Source organism: Sorex fumeus, unplaced genomic scaffold (assembly GCF_029834395.1).
Source record: "Sorex fumeus unplaced genomic scaffold, SorFum_2.1 ptg000018l, whole genome shotgun sequence".
Lineage (NCBI taxonomy): Eukaryota > Metazoa > Chordata > Mammalia > Eulipotyphla > Soricidae > Sorex > Sorex fumeus.
The window spans coordinates 20,399,044-20,419,561 of record NW_026606075.1 but is presented as its reverse complement, the minus strand read 5'-3'; the positions used below and the strand labels follow the sequence as shown (position 1 = coordinate 20,419,561).

Genomic DNA, 20,518 nt, shown 5'->3' with positions numbered 1-20,518 from the left:
ACCTCTGGAGAAAGAAAGAAAACAAGGGGGGCGGGGGGAGAAACAGCCTCTCTCCGTTAATTTTTTGTTTTGTTTTGCTCCATCAAGGCTTGCCACCCCCCCAAATCCCATGGGACTACTGTGTGTTGCTGCCAACATGAAGATTAGGAAACGATCCCATCCCTGGGGCATAAGAAACTTTGAGGAGAAGACTAAGAACCTCCTAAAGCGAGGAAAGATGGGTCGTCAGCGCCCGTGTTTTTATTTATGCAGGATTTCTATGCACAAGGTAACCCCAGTGGCTTCGCGGGAGATGCTCTCAGACTTTCTCCGGGTCTAAACCCCCTCTGCCAGGCAGAGCGTGTTCAATGACAAGGACTCGCCTCGCCCTCGGAGTGGCGGTGGCCACTGAGAACCATACATCTGCTGCATGAAACTAAGGGCTTCTTCCTCGCGGGGGTCACAGTCACTATCCCCTCCCATTTTTAGGAACCAACAAAATCTCTGCCGTTGCCAGGATGCAAAAGAGCAGGAAACAGCCCTGCTTTGCAGGGTGCCTCGACGGTGGCATCCCGAGCTAAGAGGTGGCTTCGCTCGCCAGGCCAGCCTCCTCTGGGCTCCCACCAAAGTTACCACCTGTATCCCCCTCCCCAACACCGACCAAACAACTCCCAGCTGCCCACCTCCACGCAGATCCCTGGCCAGCTAATCCTTTGGCCGACCACCGCCTCCTCCCCACCGCGGACAACCCTCGGAGCGCCGGCCGCTGAAGCCGCTCCAAGGACCCTCTCGGCGTGCCCCCCAGACCACCGCCCGACGGGGCTCGTCCCTCCCGCCGCGGGGACTACCGCGGCCCCCCGAAGCCTGGGAGACACCAAGTCTTCACCCGCCCCTCCTCCCCCCCAAAAAAGTTCTCCAGCCGCTACTGCCTCGGAGTTGGGGCTGCAGCTCGAGGCGGAGACGCCAGCCTGCTCCAGCAGAGCCCGCTCCTCGCCAGCACACTTTTCCACCCCGGGAACTCGGAGCTCAGACTCCCAAACTTCAGCAGCGCCCCAGGCGCCCACCGCCCCGAGCCCAGCTCAGGGCCCCCTCCGCCCGGGCCAGAAAGCCCGACGCCCACCCGGCCCACGCCCGCACACACCCTCCGCGCCCGGCGCGCGTCTCCGCGCCCCGCGGGGCCCGGCTCGGCCGCTCCGCGCCCGGCTTCCGCCCGCCGCGCGCCCGGGCCCCGCCGCCCGCGCCTCGCCCGGCTCCCTCGGCCCCGAGCCGCGGCGCCCCAGCCTCCGCCGCGGCGCCCCGGGCGCGGCCAGCACGACCCCAATCCTCCCCGACCGAACACCTCCCCTTGCCACCGCGGGCCCTCCTCCGCGCCGCTGCCCTCTCCCGCCCTCCCGGCGACCCCCGGGGGCTCCCCGGCTCTCCGCAGCCCCGGTCCGCAGCTCGAAAGTTACTTTGTGAACCCGCGGTCTATTTCCCTCAATCACCCAAACAAGTTTCCATCCCCGCCACCAGCACCGCCGCCGCACCCCCCCCCCACCTCCCCGACACACTCGCTCCCTCCCACCCGCAGCCCCCCACGGGCGCCCGAGCTCGCAGCAGCACCTCCAGGAAAGAAAACAGCCGCTCCCCGCACCACACGCCCCCAGCTCGCGCACGCCTCCCCCTGCCAGCCCACCCCGGGCTCTCCCCGGGCGCACTGGGTCTGGGTGTCGGTGTGCCTCCGAGAGAGTGTGCGAGTGCGTGCGTGTGTGTGCGCGCGGGGGAAGGCGGAGGTGGGGGAGAAGCGGAGACACTTACTTCTCCCGGGCCTGGCTGTCGGACGGGACGGCGCTGCTGTTACTCTTGCCTTTGCCGTACATGCTTGTGCCGAGAGCAGCTCCCACTGTCACGCACCTGTCAACCCATCACAGCCTCCCCGGGAACAGCCCCGTCCCCATGGCGACCCACGCAGCCACCCCCACCATTGGCCGCCCCACGCCAAGGCTCCGCCCCCTTCGCCCGGGCAACGCGCGAGACTGACAGGCCGCCCCTCCCTCCGGCCCGCCGGAGCGCGCGGCGGCGGCTCCAGCCTAAGCGGCAGTCTCCTCCCTCCCGCCCTCCCTCCGCGGCTCCCTCCCTCCTTCCCTCGCCGCTCTCCTCCCTCCTCCCGCTCTCCTCCCTCCCCCCCGCCCCCCGAACCCCGGCGCAAGGGGGGAATTAGAAACTGCTCTAGAAGGATTTTAAACAACTGGCTGTTCTCGCTGCCGCCGGCCCGCCCCCCGCGCCGCCCGCGCTCGGCTCCTCACTGGAGAGAAGGCGCCGGGAGGAGGGGAAAGTGCGGCCTGGAGTCTCCGGCCGGAGCCGGCGGAGCCGGAGCCCGGGCGGCCCCAGACTTCGGGGCGCCCGCCGAGTACACAGACAGACCCACGGCCCCAGCCGCCCTGGGGGGTGGGGGCCGGCAGCCCCTGCCCCTCCCGCCCGCTCGCATCCGTGCCCCTGCGCCCGGGCCCAGGATTGCTCCCTGCCGCCCGCAGCCCTCCTCCCTGCCGGGTCGCCCCCGCCCTGCTCCCAGAGGGCCGGCTGGCGAGGGACACACGCGCCGTTCCCTCGACCTTCTGGCTGCGCGACCGGGAGCGACTCGCCTAACCTCCTGGGGAGGGACTGCGCCTCGGGCCCTTGGCGCCGCTTGGGTGGCGTCGCCCGGCCCCCGGGGCCGCGCCCTGCACCCCACGAGAACACCCTGGCTCGGGCCTGCCGCCTCTCAGGGAGGTGAGCTGGCCTCGCAGAGAAGGTCAGGGGACTGGCCGGGCCGCAGTGGCACCCCCACCCCCCAGTCTAGCCCTTGCACCAGGCGAGCCCCGTTGCACTGCACGGCGTGCCCCACTGCCCGATCGATCGGCTGCAGGGAAGGGCCCCAGGCGTCCGCACCTGGCCTGGTTTCCAGCCCGGGTCGCTGAAAGCGACTCCTCCTGCCCCCGGGAGTGGAAGGGCCGGGGAGGCCTTGAAAGGCATCTCTGCCCTTGTCGCGCTCACAACAGGCCCCGGCCGCGCTCTTAGGTGTGCAGCTCCAGTGCCAGGGCTCGAAGACAGCCCGAGAATTTTTCTGGGTCCAGGTGGCCAAGACCATTTCGCGGCAAAGACACGAAAGTTTCTGAAACACGCACCACCTCCCTGGGCCCACCCACCACCCCACCGGCCTCACAACTCCATTCTTGATCTTATGGAGATCAAAGTGATTACAAAGAAGAAATAGATGGGCATCAAACAGGGAGTGAAGGGTGCAGGTGGGAGGAATCGGACACTGGGGTCATATTAGGAAAGGGTGAATTGGCATGGAAGAGCTCTGGGAGGGAGAAGAAATCGGATTCAAATAGGGGAAAGTGGCTTTCTATTCCTCATACAGAGCTTTAAGCTTTCAGAAGTAGGATCATAAAAATGCATATGGAGATACAGCGCTAGATGGCATGGAAAGAAATGGGCTGTGTGGCATTGACAGCAAGTGATAGGAATAAAACATCAACAGAAGGTTAAAGAAGGGCAGTTAGCAAAAATGAGAGAATCAGAAAAAGGGTTGGCAACCATACATAAATCAAAAGCTGAGAAAATAAAGAGGAAGGGCCTGCTGTAGCGGTGTTGAGGAAAATGAAAAAGAAAATAAAAAAATTAAGTCCAGGGAAGGATGAAAGAAGCAGGATTAAATAGAACTGCCATAGAATGTGGTAGCAAACAAATATAACACGAACAATGTAGGACTGACACGATGATAAAAAGAAATAAGAAAAAGTACTTTCATTATCCAATCAACTGAAGAGAGACTAGAGAACTTTTTTAAATCACATCATTTTAAGTTGATTAATTGACAAGTAATTGCCTTTCTCCTTTCTGCTTCTGATGCCTTACAAAGATTCGGTGACTGGGTATTCAAGGTATTCTTGAACTGTAAAGAACCAGAGAGAGTGAGGTTGAGCCAGTGAGCCTCATGAACTGCTCAAACTGCTTAAATGTGTTGAAGGCTGCCACTGTTTACAGGTTCTATCATCAAGGCTAATATTATGTATCTGTTGTTCACTCATCTATGTATTTTCATTGCTTTCCCCCAGAAAATTATTAGTCCCTTTAGAGTCTATCATTCACAGAACACTCCTTACAAGGTTCTGCTCCAAGAACATGTTCAAGGGGCAAACTGAGGCAGCCTTCAATCCTTCTCCTCTGCCTTCACCTAGATTGAGAAAAAGTTTCATTAAAAATCAAGAGTGGACTTTGTTCGATTGTCAAAGAACAAATTTAAGGTTTTTCTCTATGTGTTCAGATAAACCCATCATAATTGAAAAAAAAATTTAATGTTTTTAATTTGCAATGGGTGGGCAGCCCGGGGGCTTAGAGACACACCCTATGGTGCCAATGGGACTATTATAGGCTCTGTTCTTGAAATTCATTCTGGCAAGTGCCTGCTCGACCATGTTTTGCAAGTGCTCTAACCTTTGTATGATTTCTCTGACCCAAGTAGACACATCTTAAGTAAAAATGATTTTGGTATATCTAACATAGTGAACATCAAAGCTTAGCATAGCCTAACCTAGATGTGGTTAAAATACTGCATTGACCTACAGTTGAGTAAAGTCCTCTAACACAAAACCTATTTTTATAATAAGGCAATGTATATCTCATGCAATTTATTGAATACTATACTGAAAGTGAAAAATAGTCTGTAGAGTATCTGTTGTTTACCCAGGGGATTGCATGGCCAACTGGGGGTTGCTGCAGTTTCCACTTCCAGTACTGAGTCTCTTACTAGCTCAGAAAAAAAAAAGATTAAAATTGAAATTCAATGTACAGCTTTGACTGAATGAGTATTGCTCCCCTATTCTCTTAAATTACAAGATTTGTCAAACTATCGAAGTTAACACTGGTTCTGGGGCTCGATTCTCAACTGTGGATCACATGGGTTTATTAGACTTTCCAAAAGGAGGATTTGTGTTTTGTTAATTTTCTTTGTTGGTTTTAAAATACAATATTGGGACCCCTCCCCACAAACTAAATCAGAAACACTGGAGAATAGAATCCAGTATCTGTGCTTTTGGATGTTCTAAGTGATCCTTATATGTAACCAGGATTGCTTTCCTCTTTAGTATCCCTTTTGTTCGTTTGTTTGGGGGCCACAGTCTGTGGTGCTCAGGGCTTACTCCTGACTCTAACCTCAGTAGTCACTCCTAGTGATGCTTGGGGGACCACATGGGATGCTAGGTATCGAACCCTGGTTAGCTGCGTACAAGGCAAGCGTCCTACATGCTGACTCTCCCTCTGGTCCCAGTATCCCTTTATTTTGGGAGGTACACACCCTGCTGTGCTCTGTGCTCACTGCTGACTCTATACTCAAGAATCAGTCCTGGTGGTGCTCTGAGAACCATAAGTGATACTGAGTATTAAACCAGAGTCAGCTATGTGCAAGGCAAGTGCATTACCCCCATACTATCTCCCCAAAGCTTCAGAATCCCTTTGAAGTCAGCTATGGGTACCCAAATCTCAAAACAGGACTTTTTGTGTGTGATCACAGAGGATGAAAGTCTCCTTGTAAGGCACTAAGGCATCTTCATAGTAGACTTTACTTTCTATCACTGAGCCAATGCATTTGTTAATGGGATGAAAATGTATGACCACATGTGTTCTCAAACTATAAGACCACAAATAGCCATGGTTTAATTTGCTATTTCCTAAAGAGAGAGAGAAAAATGAAGAAAGAAATCAAGACAGTCTGTTTGCTCCTTACTGCTGGTATTCATCCGAGTGGATTTTACCCAGATTCGTCACCTGGAAGAGTCCTTTGGATAATACCATATTTTCTTATATTTGCAAAATAAATAAATTATAGATCTGCACAGTGGGGTATGAAATTCAGAACAATTTAGTCTTCATATTTGGGGAAAAAATTAAATGTTAAAAGGTCTTAGTTCAGAACTTGCCAAGTTAATGTCAGAGTTACCTTTTCAAGAATGTTATCATCCAACAAATACATAAGGTAAAAATGTAACTATTCCCATACCCGTAACCTTAAAGCTTAAGTAACCAAGTCAATTATCATTAAAACATCTCAGCAGCTACCTGAACCATCTCTGTTTTATTTTCCTCTTAATGTTTACACATGTAAATAAAATGCTTCTTTGCCCTTGTTCAAATTATTTTCAGTACAAAGAGTGTTCTTTGCATCAGCAACTATATCTCATGGGGCCAATACTGTAATTAATGAGATTTGAAACACATATTCAGAGCCAAATTTGAGATCCTAGGCATAGAATTAAAGATTCATTGTTTTGTTTGTGTTCATTTCAGAAAAAAGGAAAAGAGATAAATTTTAAGCTTCCTAGTATAAAATCTCTCTCTATATATATATGTATATAGTATGTATATGTACATATGTATATGTATATATACATCACTTGTATCACTTGTCATTCCATTAATCTTCGATTTGCTCAAGCTGTCACCAGTAATGTTTCCATTAGTCCCTGTCACATGCTAGTGTAGCCCAATGGCATCTGCTGCTCCAGGAACACGAAGAGCCTCAAACTGTTCATTCAAGGTCTTGACGAAGAAGTCTGACCATCTCGTAGGTGGGCAGTCACACGATCTATTGATGTCCCGTAGAATCCAGTTGATAACGACTCTAGTCCAGCGGTTGTCTCCAAATCACTTTACATGTCCAGCCCATCTGATTTTCGACACCTTGGCAAATGAGACAGCATCCATGATTCTCATTCATTGATGGAGATTGGAACTCTGGATTCCTTCTCTCACTTGAGTGAAATGTCATATTCCAAGCATAGCTCTTTCAATTCCTCTTTGGAAGACCCGAATAGCTTTCTAGTCCTGTTTTCCTAGGGCCCGGGTCTTTGAAGCATGTGTTAGTGCAGTATATATACATACATATATATTATATATTTTAGAAGTTTTCTTTTTTAAATCTCTCTCTTGAAGCTTCATTTGGGGGGCTGGATTTGGGGAAGGGGAAAGTTCCATAGCATTTGCATTTGCAGCTGATTAAAAACAAACTAACATTTAGACACAGAATGCTACAAATATTTGATTATTAGGACTCTCCTATTCTCCACTTTGGACACCTATGTACTATTTTTTTTTTGTTCTGGAACCTTTATTTCATGCTTAGAAATCTTTATCACTGTAGAACAGGCAGTTCACTATGCCTTCCTGCTCAAGCTCTAGGTTATCTTTACATTTCATTGATCCCAATTTTTTCCCTAAAACATTAAGGTTTTAAATATTAAGATCCCAATTTTTCCCCTAAAACATTAATAATCTCAGAGTATGGAACTTCAGTAAAAGACTCCCTTTTGAAATATAGGACAAAAAGACTACCTCTTTTTTTAAATGGACATTGATCATGAATTTAATCATTTGCATCACAAAGAATACTCATCATGTTAAAAATTTAAGTGGAAAATACTTATCTAGATAAATCACAATAAATTATTTAAACGTTGAAAGACTTTCCTCATTTTGAGTTGATTTTCCCAAAGGACAAAACCATTCTACTATTTATTTATTTTATATAATTAGTTTATAAAACAAATTGCCATACTTGTTTCATATCACTTTTCACTTCAAATGATTTAACAGATATTCATTAATACTCAACATACTCCTCATTAATTGGATCTTTCTAACCAGCTTTTTAAACTGGGTAAACTGAGGAGTCTTAGAAAGATTTTTATTAGTGTGATCTGATCCATAAAGAAAATAGAACTTGTTCCAGGATGGGAACTCTGTGTTCCTGGCTGACAGTCCTGTTCCCAGACCACGAAGCCGCACCTCTTTCTCTCAGAAGTGACTATTCCACAGAGGAATGTGAGCAAGCTCTGAGCTGTTTGTCACTCAAAGTCGGTAAGAAACTTCACTCCCAGGCTGAACAGACAAGCATGCTCGAGTTAATAAAGGGCTCACATGCCATCTTCCCAAATAATGGAGTGAACAGTAATTACTACAAGACTACACACAATGTGGTCTCTCTTATTCTAAATAATAAATGAAATGAGGCCTCAAGTTTACATTGTTTGACACCTATTATTAGTTTAATATTAGTTCATCTGAGTCAATGACTTTTTTTTTTTTGTAAAGTGGGTTTTGGACTGACCCTTTTCAGCTATGCTGATGCTGAAGTTATCCAGTGCCAGACATCAAACCCCAAGCCTTGTGTATACCAGGCATGAGTTCCAGCCCTTTCAACTACTGCTTTGTTTATTTAACCTATTGCTCTGAATTTTTAAGATCCCAAGTTACTTCTTCATAAAAACTTATCCACGGGTTAGGAAAGACTATGCAGTTCAATTGGTCCCATCTCTGGAGTGCCTAGTCTTGTTTAGCACTATTAATAATTCTAAATTTAGTAATTTGGGGTAAAAAATAAATAATCCGGATACCCCAAATAATGCAAATAACATATGGCAACTTCACACACATTAGCACATTTTGCAAAACAAATTCCAAGTGTCTCAGTGTTCACGGACTGGGTATTGTCATTAAATGTTGAAAGTTATGGAATCGGAAGTGTGCCAAAAAGTATTCTTTATTCAAAAGTATTACTGTATTTTTTTTAGTGCATTCCTAAATCTTCACAATGGTTTTTCACCTAGTAAGGTTATGCCAATATGATGTCTTTGCACTCCTCCAGTTGCCATAATCCCCAGTGGCAAGAGGGACACTGTGCCACATTCCAAGCAGTGTCATTTCCTTTGGCTGGGAATGGAAACACAGAAGAAAAAAAAAACTACCTACTACCTTTGCTTTCCATAATTTTACAATGTAAATGGAGCCTCCCAACCAGAAGGCAAAAGAGAAAGATAATACTGCTTGCATATCTTATTTACCTGAAGTAGTTAAAGAACAAGAGATTTAAAACATGTTTTTAATCTCATGAGAATGTTAAAACTCTGTTTAAGGCAAATGTCAAACATGCCCATTGCCCATGGTAAGTTCATGGTCACAGTCCTTCCGTTATTCATCGATTTGCTCGAGCAGGCCCAGTAACATCTCCATCCTGAGACTTGTTACTCCGGGCTCTCCGAGAGGGGCAGAGGAATCGAACTCGGGTCTGCCATATTGGCCACTTGCAAGACAAACGCCTTACCCGCTGTGCTATCGCTCCAGCCCGCCTATGGTAAGTTATACGGTATAAACAATCTTATCAGGATCATCTATGTTTATCAAAGATACAGTGGCACTTTTATTTAGGAGTGCTCAAAAAGTCCTAGAACCCAGTTGGGTTCATCTTTGCAATGAATTCAGGAAGATGCGTGTAAGTATTCTGTGCTGCTAGTTGCTACATGATAGAATCATCATTGTTAGACCCATTAGACCATATATATATATATAAAGCTTCCTCTTTAGGCAAATAATGTTATTTATTTCAAAATCTTTTATAATAATTCTATACTCATTATCAATCTCATTGCCAGCTCTCTAAAGTCTTGGATTTAAATCCTAGAGTCAGTGATGGAAGGAGCCCCCTATAGCAGGATGCTGAAAGATTGATTCCTACAAGGCCAATCTGCATTAGCAACACCCAGCTTCTAAGACATCTAAATTGTTGCGTCAGTGATGAGACCTTTTATTGCACGTCTATATTACTTCCTCCCTATCCCTCTTGATGTTTTCAGTTGTTTGAGAAGAGCCTTAATTAGTCAGAGTCTTACAAACACTAAAGTTGTTACTACTATTGGTGTAAAAAAGTTTAGGTTAAGGATACCTAAATATTCTGAAATACTCTTTTTTTAGTACAAAGTTTTGTGCTGAGAAGCCAGACAGATTGTACATAGCTGACCCCAGTTCTAGCAACCTATATGATCTCCTAAATATCACCAGGATTAGATTCCTCTGTCCAGAGCAGGGAGTAACCACTGAGTACCATCAGGTATGGTCCCCAAACAGAAAACAAAAATAACCTCCAGATTTTGGTGCTGAGGTGCCCAGAAATTAGAGACCTCAGGAGTGGTGGGTCAGTTTATCCTGGTTTTCCATAGATTCTGAAATCACTAATCTCTAGAAGGGAGGCATACTTAGAGCACACCCCTAGCCACGGATGTAGGTGATCTGGGGAAAAGGGTAGTCAAGGAAAAGCCCAGTTCAGCACTTCCTCCCCTCTCCAGGAAGAGTTGTCCCTGTACCCCAACATTACAATATTGCTGTCTTCCTTGCCTTGGTCTTGGGTCAGTTCTGCTCTGTAACTGCTGCGTGTTGTCTTTATTTTAACAGAATTCTTTGTAGAACACAGAAGGATATGTCTGTCTCAGAAATTTTCTGAAGATCTATATTTCCCTGAAAGTTTTCAGGGTGGTGATGGAAGGTTGGGGGGACAGGATTAACTCTCAGCTCCCAATAAATGCTAGGTGTGATGTAAGGCTTAGGGAGCATATGTTCCATGCATGAGGACTTAGTTCAATTTTTTATATTACAGTCCTCCCCTTAAAAGAGGACTTTCATCATGGCCCCTCACACCTTCCCATTTCTTCTTTTACCTACTTTTCCTCTTCTATTCATCTTGTCCCCTTAACTGCTGGCAAAAAGAAAAACTTGTCCGAGAAATAGGAAAGTTTAATGGAAACATATTAGACTGATACATAAGAAACTGCTATTTTTATCAATATGAAGTATTTGATTGTTGGCAATGCTATATAATTCACCCATGCAAGAATTTTCAGTTCTTGCAAACCATGCCACTGATTTCCTAAGTATTAGCAACATTATCTTTCATCAAATGCACACAGAATATGTAATAATGTTCTTCACAATTCTTAGAAGTTGGTATTACTCTTCACAAATTTTGCATAAGACTTTACTAGGTGATAAGAGTTAGGTAATGACTTGTCCCTCAGGCTTTCTATTTGTTCAGACTTTTCAGGAATCTGATACACAAATCTTTCCAGCCAACCTTATCCCTTGTCATTCCTTCTTTTATTCACTGTGATTCTAGAAGGGCAAGCATTTCTGTAGATCAAATGCAGGTGAGACCACTCAAGCATAGTTTTTATGAGATCTTGCTCCACTACATTATGCAGAAATGAACAACTAACCTCCCATTAGGCCAAATCAGAACCAGTGATCCACACCCATTTTTACTGTAGCCTTGTCCTTTATCAAATAACTCATTTCCTCCCATTTTGAATATTATCAAATGAATGCTTTGCTTTGCCATAGACTATAAAAAGGAGATTTGATTTGGTATGAGTCTGTTTCTCTTTTGATATTTAGAAGTAAATATTCTCCTTATTCTGGATTAAATAGGCTAGTTCCAGTCTTTCCAGTCTATACCTTGCTCATTTATCTTTCAGTCATATTTAACATATCTGTGTAAAACCTTCAAAATAAAGATGATTGCTTTAAGTAATATTCTGCTTAGGAAAATGGAGATCTGAAATACAGCATTAAATCAGCCAGTAGTCACTGGACCATTGTAAATTAGTGTACCAGTTCTGAAAATGATCAAAAACTTTCCCCTGGTATCTTAGTCAATAGATTGCAGTTAGGTCTTGCCTTTCCTTCTAGATCATTATAGTTCACTGCTACTTTTCCTTCTCTTATTTTTTGGCTTCACTTCCTCCTTCTATTGTTGTAGCTGTCTTTCCTCTCATCCCTTTTCCTGTTGCCTTTCCAATTGGGTGGGGCCCCCATCCAACTCACTAACGGTCTGGATCTAGACACTTTTAGTCTCAGGGAAACATAATCTTCTGCCAAATAGTCCCAAACCCTGAGGTATCAGAAGAAAGTTCCGAAATACTAAGTATTTCCAAACTTTTCTTTATTTATTGATTTTATATTAGAATAAACCCCAAGTATACCCAATTAAGAAATACCTATGTATGTATATGTGTGTATGTGTGTATATATGTGTGTGTGTATGTGTGTGTGTGTATGTGTGTGTATGTCAAACCTCACTCTCTTGACCTCCTAGCCCCAGACCATTCTGAACTCTGACAGCATCAGCATCCTTCAAAGCAAACAATTAAATCAACTTTGGTTACTTAGCATAATAGAAATAAACTTGTAATATTCTATTAGTGAAGGATCAATGTCTCCTGTCTTGAAAATAAACATCAGAGCTTGGCCTCAACATTTATGTAGCAACAGGAGACCATTATTTTGTGGCAACATTCGATTATATTGACATCAAGACAGATTTATTAAATTAATAAATAGAACACAATTTTCAGCCTTTCATTCCAACCTCCCTCTCCCCCTGCAAGGTGATCTGAAACACCTTATCTTTGTCTTTGACTCCTTGTTATCTATGACCTTTACTTGAGGGGGATTTATTTTGTCAGTGAATACTCAGATGAATTTCCGGTACACATTTTCAGATGGAAAATTTTCATTGGTTATTATAAACAAAGTTAACAATGAGAATCCTTAAATTGTCCATTGGCATAGCAATTGAAGAGAAAGCATCTCAGATGTACTAAAAGTGGCAAATGGCAAAAAAGCATAGTTCCCGCCGCCTCTTTCTCTAACTTTCAACCTCAGGGCTTTTGCCCTGTCTCTTTCCTCTGCCTGGAATGCTCTTCCCTCTGATATGCGCATGCCAGACTTTTTCACATTGCTGAAGTCTACTGGAATGTTATTTCTATGGGAAAACTTTCCCTGAGAGTCCTTTTCAAAGAGCTTACTCCCCCATCCTCTTCATTCTGAGATAGTTTCTAAACAGTCACTTGCCTCTATCTGAAATATTGATGATATGATTTACCTGTTAACTTGCATACCCCTTGGATGCAGTGGTCTTGTACTAGATGCTTATGTAGCTTGATCAGTTACCAGTGAATTGCACCAGATTACTGCATGACACATTTTATAAACTTATAAATATAGCAGTCTAGATAACCAAAGTAACCGTTGGATGGATGAATAGATGCCTGTCAAGCAATCATCAATAAATAACTAAATCTCTTAGATATTTAAACATATAATCTAACCAACTCTCTATACTTCCCCTACAGCCTGGAGATTATGTGATTTTAGGAATGATTGGATTGAACACATCTTCAGATTTTGAGACTTTCTTACTCCAATTTATTGTTTTGGAATCTAAACCAATTTAGCAGAAATTTGGTACACAGGACATGAGAGGGAAAAATATATCCTTCTCTTTTCTATCATCACAGATCTAACTTGCTTGGAGTTCCAAGTGGCTTAATGTTGCTGACAATAAGGAAACAGTAGCACACAGTCAGCAGATTAAGTTTTCAGTAATAGGCTTTCATCATGTCACTCTCTTGCTCAAAAACCTCCTCCTCACTACTTATAGGATAACTTCCTCTCGCCTCAGATTTTTATCCAATCTGACCCATCAGTACCCAGAGTCGCCAGCACATCAAACTTATTTAGGCATGTCTGTATTCCCTACTGGAGTATTTAGAAATTGGAAACAGCCTATTCATTCTCAGATATTTACAGTAGATCTACATGTTGAGCTTAATATGTTGAAGAAACCATATCTCTACTTTAAAGCACTACAATTTCTATCTCAGTTTATACCTTGTCTTTGTGGGTGATTACTAAAGTTTCTGAAATTAAATTTTAGACCCAGTAGCTGAAATCTGATACCCTGGCTATGAATAGGTATGAATTACTTGCTCTTTCATGCTAACTGTATAATATTAGGTAAGTGGCTTAACCTCTCTGTACCTGTGTCATCAACTGTAAACTGAGATGCTGCTACTCTGTATTAGGGTTATTAGGAGGACTGAATGAAAAAGTGCATTAAGCTCAGAGTTTAGCACATTATAAGCACTTATTTTCTGAATTTTTTCTTCAGTAGAACTGGACTATGCCCTACATGGTCTGTTCTGATACAAATATATCTGGCATATCCTCCAACACTAAACATAAACATTTCAGTCTTGCAGTTTCCCTTGCCCTGGATGATCCTTTCTACTTCAACTTCTAACTCCTTTGCAAGCCATTCTCTGCTTTTAGAATCGTGTAATCTATTGATATCACATACAAATGGTCTTTTCTCTTGAATTTAAGTTTTCCCATGCCTTGTCTCCCAGTGAGACACAAATGTAGGGATAAGACTGTGATGCTTTGTTAGTGAGTCAGATGTCTTGCACTCATTGTACATACCCACCTTCTCTTATTTTTTGGTAGTAGCTAGAGATGTCAAATCCAACAGCTTCTTCACTGATTGTATGTGGCCACTGTGATGACACAATTTCCAGTTTCACACATCCAGGAATGGAAATGAGAATGGTGATACCATCAAGTCATATCTGCAAAGGAGTTCCCACGATGTTCCTAAATTCTAGGGAAGATATTCTCTCTATTTAACTATTGATACAACATAAGTGCTTTTCCTCACTGAATCAGCAAGAGCAATGGAAAAAAATTAGTCATCCTCCTCCACACAATAAGCCAACATGTACTTCAAGACAGTCATCAAATAATCTTCTTCTCCCAAGTGAACAATCAAAATATGTATTTGCATAGCTAATATCACAAACTGTCTAGGCAAACAGACAGAGATGTTCTCCTGTGACTACTATTAACTTTGTAGCTCATGGTTTAGGCTACTGTTTTGGAGTGAAGCAAAAACATCTTTAGAGGCTTCTACTGGTCAATCAACACTTAAGATGTTTTTTTTAAACTGTTCCTAGTAATTGGACTCCTTTAAGTATTTATGGAGGCAAAATTTTAAGGTTTAAAATAATAAGCAGTATAGATATCCATTCATCAAACATTCATTGAACACCAAAGTAAGTATGTTGTGTTGAACAGCACAACATCCAACATTTTGCTAAATTTTTAGGAGGTTGCCAAAAAAAAAAGTTAAAGAAATAGCTGCCATTAAGAAGTTTAAAGAAAGTATAAAGTTGTACTGAGAGCTTTTCATGAACTGGGCACAAAATCAATATTACAAAGATAAAATTTCTTTGAGGGCCTGAGTGACAGTACAGTGGGTAAGGCATTTGTCTTGCATGTGGCTGACCTGGGTTCGAATCAGGCATCCTCTATTGTACCCTGAGCAGAATAATTGCTGAGTGCAGAGCCAAGAATAACCCCTGAGCATCACCCAGTTGTGACTCAAAAAGCAAAGAAAAAAAAGAAAATTCTTTAAGAAGATCATGATCTGGAGGGGAGTACAACAGGCTTGTATGTCCAATAGAGTCTTGTAAGTGCTATGAAAGATGTTTTTGGAACTGGGCACTCTGGTGGCAAAGAATACCACTACCTAAAGCTTCTTTTGTGTTTGAGCAGAGCCTTGAAGAAAGAGTAATACTTGCCTTAATAAAAGGAAAACACCTAAAAACATTGAGGGGGTTCAGTTCTCTAGATTGAGAAAACTTATGGGGTAACTGAGCATATGGGCTGAGCACATGGAGAGCATGCTTGGAGTATGGGAGGCCAAGGTTCAATACCCAGTACCAATTGGTCTCCCAAAGGCATGGAGGAATCCTCAAGCACAGAGCAAAGAGCAGCCCTCCAACACCAACAGGTGTGGGGGGAAAAATCCCTAAATATATAAATATTTTATCAGAAAAAATAGTGAATGGCATTTCAACAATGGCAGAAGTGTAGACAAAGGCAACAGGGTAAAGAGAGATCATACATATTCTAGAAACTACAGGGAAGTTGCCTGAAAAAGACTGGGTGTTTTAGTCCTTGAATATCTTTGGGGAGCCACTGAAAGATTTCAAGCAGAGAAATGACCTGATCAGACTTGCAATTTAGAAAAAGCACTCTGAAAGTTGTGAGAGAAGCAGTGAGATTATAAAGGGTCCAAATAAGAATTAATAATGGAAGTCTCAAGACAATAAGGAATGGAAAAGAGAGAATGCAGAAGACATGGTCTGAAAATGGAGAAAAATGAAAAGTTCGGGCTACAGTGTGCCCATTTCAGAAGTCTGAGCAAAGTTGATCTATTTAGCCCACTTCTTGGGAGATTTATATTAATTAAATATCCATGGATCTCCCATTGACAGAGAGAATTTCAAATATTTCAGACACTCTAAATATAAATTACTTAAAGTGCTAAAACCAAGTATTTTTCCCAGTTTTTTTTATCAGAATACATCTTTCCAATAACAGAGGAAGTTGATGAGAAAATCAGCATTTTTACCCTCTCCAGGTTTCTAATATATAAAGGGCTTTTCCTATAGTTCTTCCTAACAAAGATACAAGAACAATTCTCCAGACAAAAATTAAATAAAGATTAAAACTATAGTAGAACAAAATAAATTTCAATAAATAAATACTTACATATAGTATAAATAAGTAGATAGATTCATGACAGGAAACATTTGGAATCCCTTGCTTAGATCAGTCAGCGAGTCTAACGAAGATCAGCTTCTGGAGAAGCTTCCAGATACTGTACAAAGTGCTTGACATTGTAGGTTGGGTTCTCTGAGAACAGCCTCTGAGTTTTGTTTGGAACTCATTACAATTTTTTCAGAGACTAAGGCATTGAAAGGGAAGGAGACAACGTTTGGACAAAGAAAGATGCCACCACCTGTTGTATATGCCTGGCATACAAAGCGATGGTCAATCTGGCAGAGATGACTGGGGCAAGCATCATCCATTCAAGTGGCCTGGGTATGGACACATGGCCTGTTTTTATATATAAGTCCCACTGGTATGGGTTGCCTTGGGGAGGGTGTGATTTCTATGGAAACAGTTCTTAGTAGCTGAGGCAGACCTTTAATACATGGTAACCCTCAATGACAGCAAGCATATCCTTCTTTAAAACATGTTCCTTGCAAAGTATGAGATTAATACCCAAGAATAGCTGAGATCAGCACCAGGAGGATTACTCCATAACTTAGAGGCCAGCCGGGTATCCTAGAGGAAAGGGCAGTTCAGATAGAGAAGGGAGCACCAAATAAAGGATGTTTGGAGGATCCTCCCAGGAGGGGAGATGCATGTCGAAAGTAGACTATGGACTGAACATGTTTGCCACTCAATGCCTCTTTTGCAGACCACAACACCCAAAAGGAGAGAGAGAACACAGGGGATTGCCCTGCCACAGAGACAGGGGGGATGGGGGGATGGGGGTGGGAGGGATATTATCCATGGTGGTGGAAAATGGGCACTGGTGGAGGGATGGGTATCTGATCATTGTATAATTGAAACCCAAGCACAAAAAATTGTAAATCTACAACTGTAAAAAAAAAAATTAAAATTAAAAAAAAAAAACATGTTCCTTGTTCCTCATATCTCCCACCCTGAACACAAGTGACTGGATGAAGCTCAAACACAGAAGCAAATTCTTTTCCTGCTTGGGGCAGAACTGTGTCTAGTTTGCTCCAACCACAAGACGAGACCTCCTTCCTACAGAAGTGCTACTTCTGGAACTATAACAATTCCAGGATGAAATTTGAGGAGAGAGTTTGGGGGCAGTGGGCACATCTGGCAGTGTTCAGTGATATCTTCTGGATTTGCACTCAGAGATCACACCAGGTGAGGCTTGGGGTAACATAAGTGGTGCCAGGTCAGCTGCATACAAGACAAGAGACCTACCTGCTGTACTATCCCTCTGGCCCCATCAAAATGGAATTTTAAATCATTTATTCATAAGATACTAGCTTTCACTGAAAGAAGAAAAGTGGAAGAAATCAACACTAATACAAGGACATTTCTCTCTTACCGTTTTGTACATGTGGAGGAAGTCACAGAATTAATAAATCACACAAAGCAATCACGTGGCCTCAGAACAAACAACACTAGAACTTACTCTAGATCATTCCTACAGTGGAGGAGAAAACTGTGACTTGTTTTCTTACCCAGTCAGGTATCGCTTCACCTGAGGCACATTTGCCAACACATTTCAATTCTATTTGCTCGAGTATCTAAAATCGAAGAGTATTCTATCAGGAAAACCACTGTGTAGAAATTATGGCATAAGGGGCAGGATGGCAGGAGAGATTATATTATAATACAGTAGAATGACTTAAAGAATGGCTCACCAGATTTTTTTTCAACATCATGGCAGAGCAAGGGGCAAAAAGAGCAGGAAGACCTTTAATTGTGATTTCTGTAACTTGTACTACATGTGTTCATAAATTCCTCATCTCCAGGATTTATCTCTATGGTTAAAAGTTATTGATTTAGATCCCATAAATTTGTAATGTAGTTGTAGTGTGTTACTCTGGCTGAAAAAATATTTGACAATGATGTTTTCCCCCTGAAAAGCATAAAATATTCTTGAGAAAGGGCTAATATTCTCCAAGCCCATCTTCAAATTCCAGGTCCAGCAACTGCTTCCATCATGTCAATAATCCATGACCACAGAGCAATGCTAACTTGCATTTTTAAAATTAATTGACCTATTGTTGATAGATATGTCATATTGTACAAATAGTTTGGAAAATAGCAAAATGGGATTTAATTCAACAATTCATTTTTCACCTATTTGAATGTAGTTTTCTGCTCCTCTTTCACAAGACAGTTTATTACAGTCACATTGTAACTTCTCCCTAAAGGAGATTGTATATTCTTGTTAGCCTAGATGTCATGCTGTGACAGCCACCTGGGTCCATTCAGCCTTAAGAAAAATCAGATTTGGATTGGAGAAATAGTGCAAAGATTAAAGAATTTGCCTTATGGTACAGCAATGGTTTGAATACCAGGACAGACTATGGTCCCCTGGCATCTTTGGGTGTGGCCTCTGAGTACAGAGCCAGGAGTGATCCTGAGCACAGAGACAGGAAAACAGAGTCCCTGAGCACCATCAAGAAGAAAAAATCATATTAGAGCAATAACACTGATGTGAGAGAAAAAAGCAAGAGAAAGGAGAGTAAAGAAAGAAAAAATCTTGGGGCTGGAGCGATAGCACAGAGGGTAGGGCGTTTGCCTTGCATGTGGTCAATCCAGGTCCGATTCCCAGCATCCCATATGGTCCCCCAAGCACCACCAGGAGTAATTTCTGAGTTCATAAACCAGGAGTAACCCCTGTGTAATGCCGGGTGTGACCCAACAAACAAAAACAAAAACAAAAAACAAGAAAAAAAATCAGAAATGGGAAAATGCTAATATCCAAACTGAATGTAACCTCACATTTGCCCCACCCCAAACATCTGAAGGGTCACTATGTCACATGTGTTTCCTACAGACACTTCTTTTAAAAGTTTATTTATGTCTAATTACATTGATCTTGTTTATGGAAAAGAATATGCTTAATTACTATCATCTTAGGCCAGAGAGCTCAACAGGTTGAGTGCGTGCTTTGCATGTCAGGGGCTTGGGTTCAGTTTCCAGTGCCCCATAGTTCCCTGAGCACAGCATAAAGCTAGGAGTAGCCCTTGAGTATCTCTGGATGTACCCCCTCCAAAGGGAAAAAATCAGTTCTCATCTTAATAACTTAAATAATATTCCAACACATCAAGTTAAACGCTTTGGTTTGGGGACACATGTGCCTGAGGAATGACTGCTTGGCTAGCGTTAGTTTTTGTGTTATTGAGAAAGAATCTTGGTTTTAAACTTGTCTTCGGTCACAATTGCCACAGGAAGAGCACACAGCCCCACCCCTCCCCCCAACCCTGGACACAGGGGCCAGGAACCTCCACTGTCCTCCCCCAAACCCAGAAACCTCCACTGCCACTTTTACCAGAAAAGGGATCCTGTGAGGCACCTCCTTCCTCTTATTGTTCTCTTCCAAAACAATTTCTCCTGCGAGCACGTCTGCAGAGCCTAAATCACACATGTGTGCCCTGGCTTGGAGGAAGCTGGGAAAGTGCACTGGAGGATGCTGTGTTGAGCAGGCCAGACCTCGGCTTCGGGGAATTCTTCAAACATATCGAGGGTCTTCCAAGGGGAGCTAAGTGACCACAAAAGCCGGACCTGAAATGCAGCCAAAGACAGAACGCAAAACTAGTACATTCAATTACCTACAATGACAGTTCAATTTCACCAGTTGGGGAAATGGGGGGAATATTGGTAATCCGGGAGGAACTGAAGAGGAGTCACTTGAGCGCTCTTACTGACATCTGTCCTTACACTTCAGACTGCTCCAGATGGCAGGAAGTCCCTGCCTAGGCCTCTCGTTGGGCCTTTCTCCAGGGGCTCACCCTCAACTATGTACAGGGCACATTGCCAGGGCCCAGGAAAGTCGACTCACCTACACAGCTCCATGACCATTTAAAAACTGAACTGATACACAAAAGGGAAAAGAGCAGAGTTTTGGGGCTTGTTACTATGCATATGCTAATTATTAAACAGAGGGAAACATTAAAATTGAGTTATAAAACAACTAAATAAAAATAAAGTACCCGACAGCTTCTTTACATGACATTTTTACACAAGAATTAACAGTGTGTTCTTTGTAAAGCTTCGAACAAAAATAAAAAGAAGAAAAAAACGGAGTTAGTTTTATTCTGTAAAAACTACAGTCCCTCATAACTAGTCTGGTGCTTGATTGATAAAGTTCAATTTCAATCGTTCTTTTTGTTCCGGCAAACCACAGAAAGAGGGTTAGGGGGAGATTGATGTCTCCTCCCTCCAACAGAAAGTGGCATATGCAAAAGCTTTAGCATTCTCTTTGTTCGACTCTGGATCAGATTTCATA

At 43.3% G+C, this 20,518-nt stretch overlaps 1 protein-coding gene across 4 annotated transcripts in view; it reads right to left on the bottom strand.

Moving 5' to 3' along the window:
- Positions 1–1,983, bottom strand: part of SSBP2 (single stranded DNA binding protein 2) — a 295,259-nt gene extending 293,276 nt beyond the window's left edge. Inside the window, exon 1 of one of the 4 annotated variants that reach the window (XM_056112616.1) lies at positions 1,777–1,983. In XM_056112616.1, coding sequence (XP_055968591.1) covers positions 1,777–1,838 — 62 coding nt within the window. In that variant the 5' untranslated portion in view covers positions 1,839–1,983. The remainder of the gene's footprint in view (positions 1–1,776) is intronic. The other 3 variants (XM_056112617.1, XM_056112614.1, XM_056112615.1) reach the window with 3 other exon arrangements.
- Between the last annotated feature and the right edge of the window lie 18,535 nt (positions 1,984–20,518).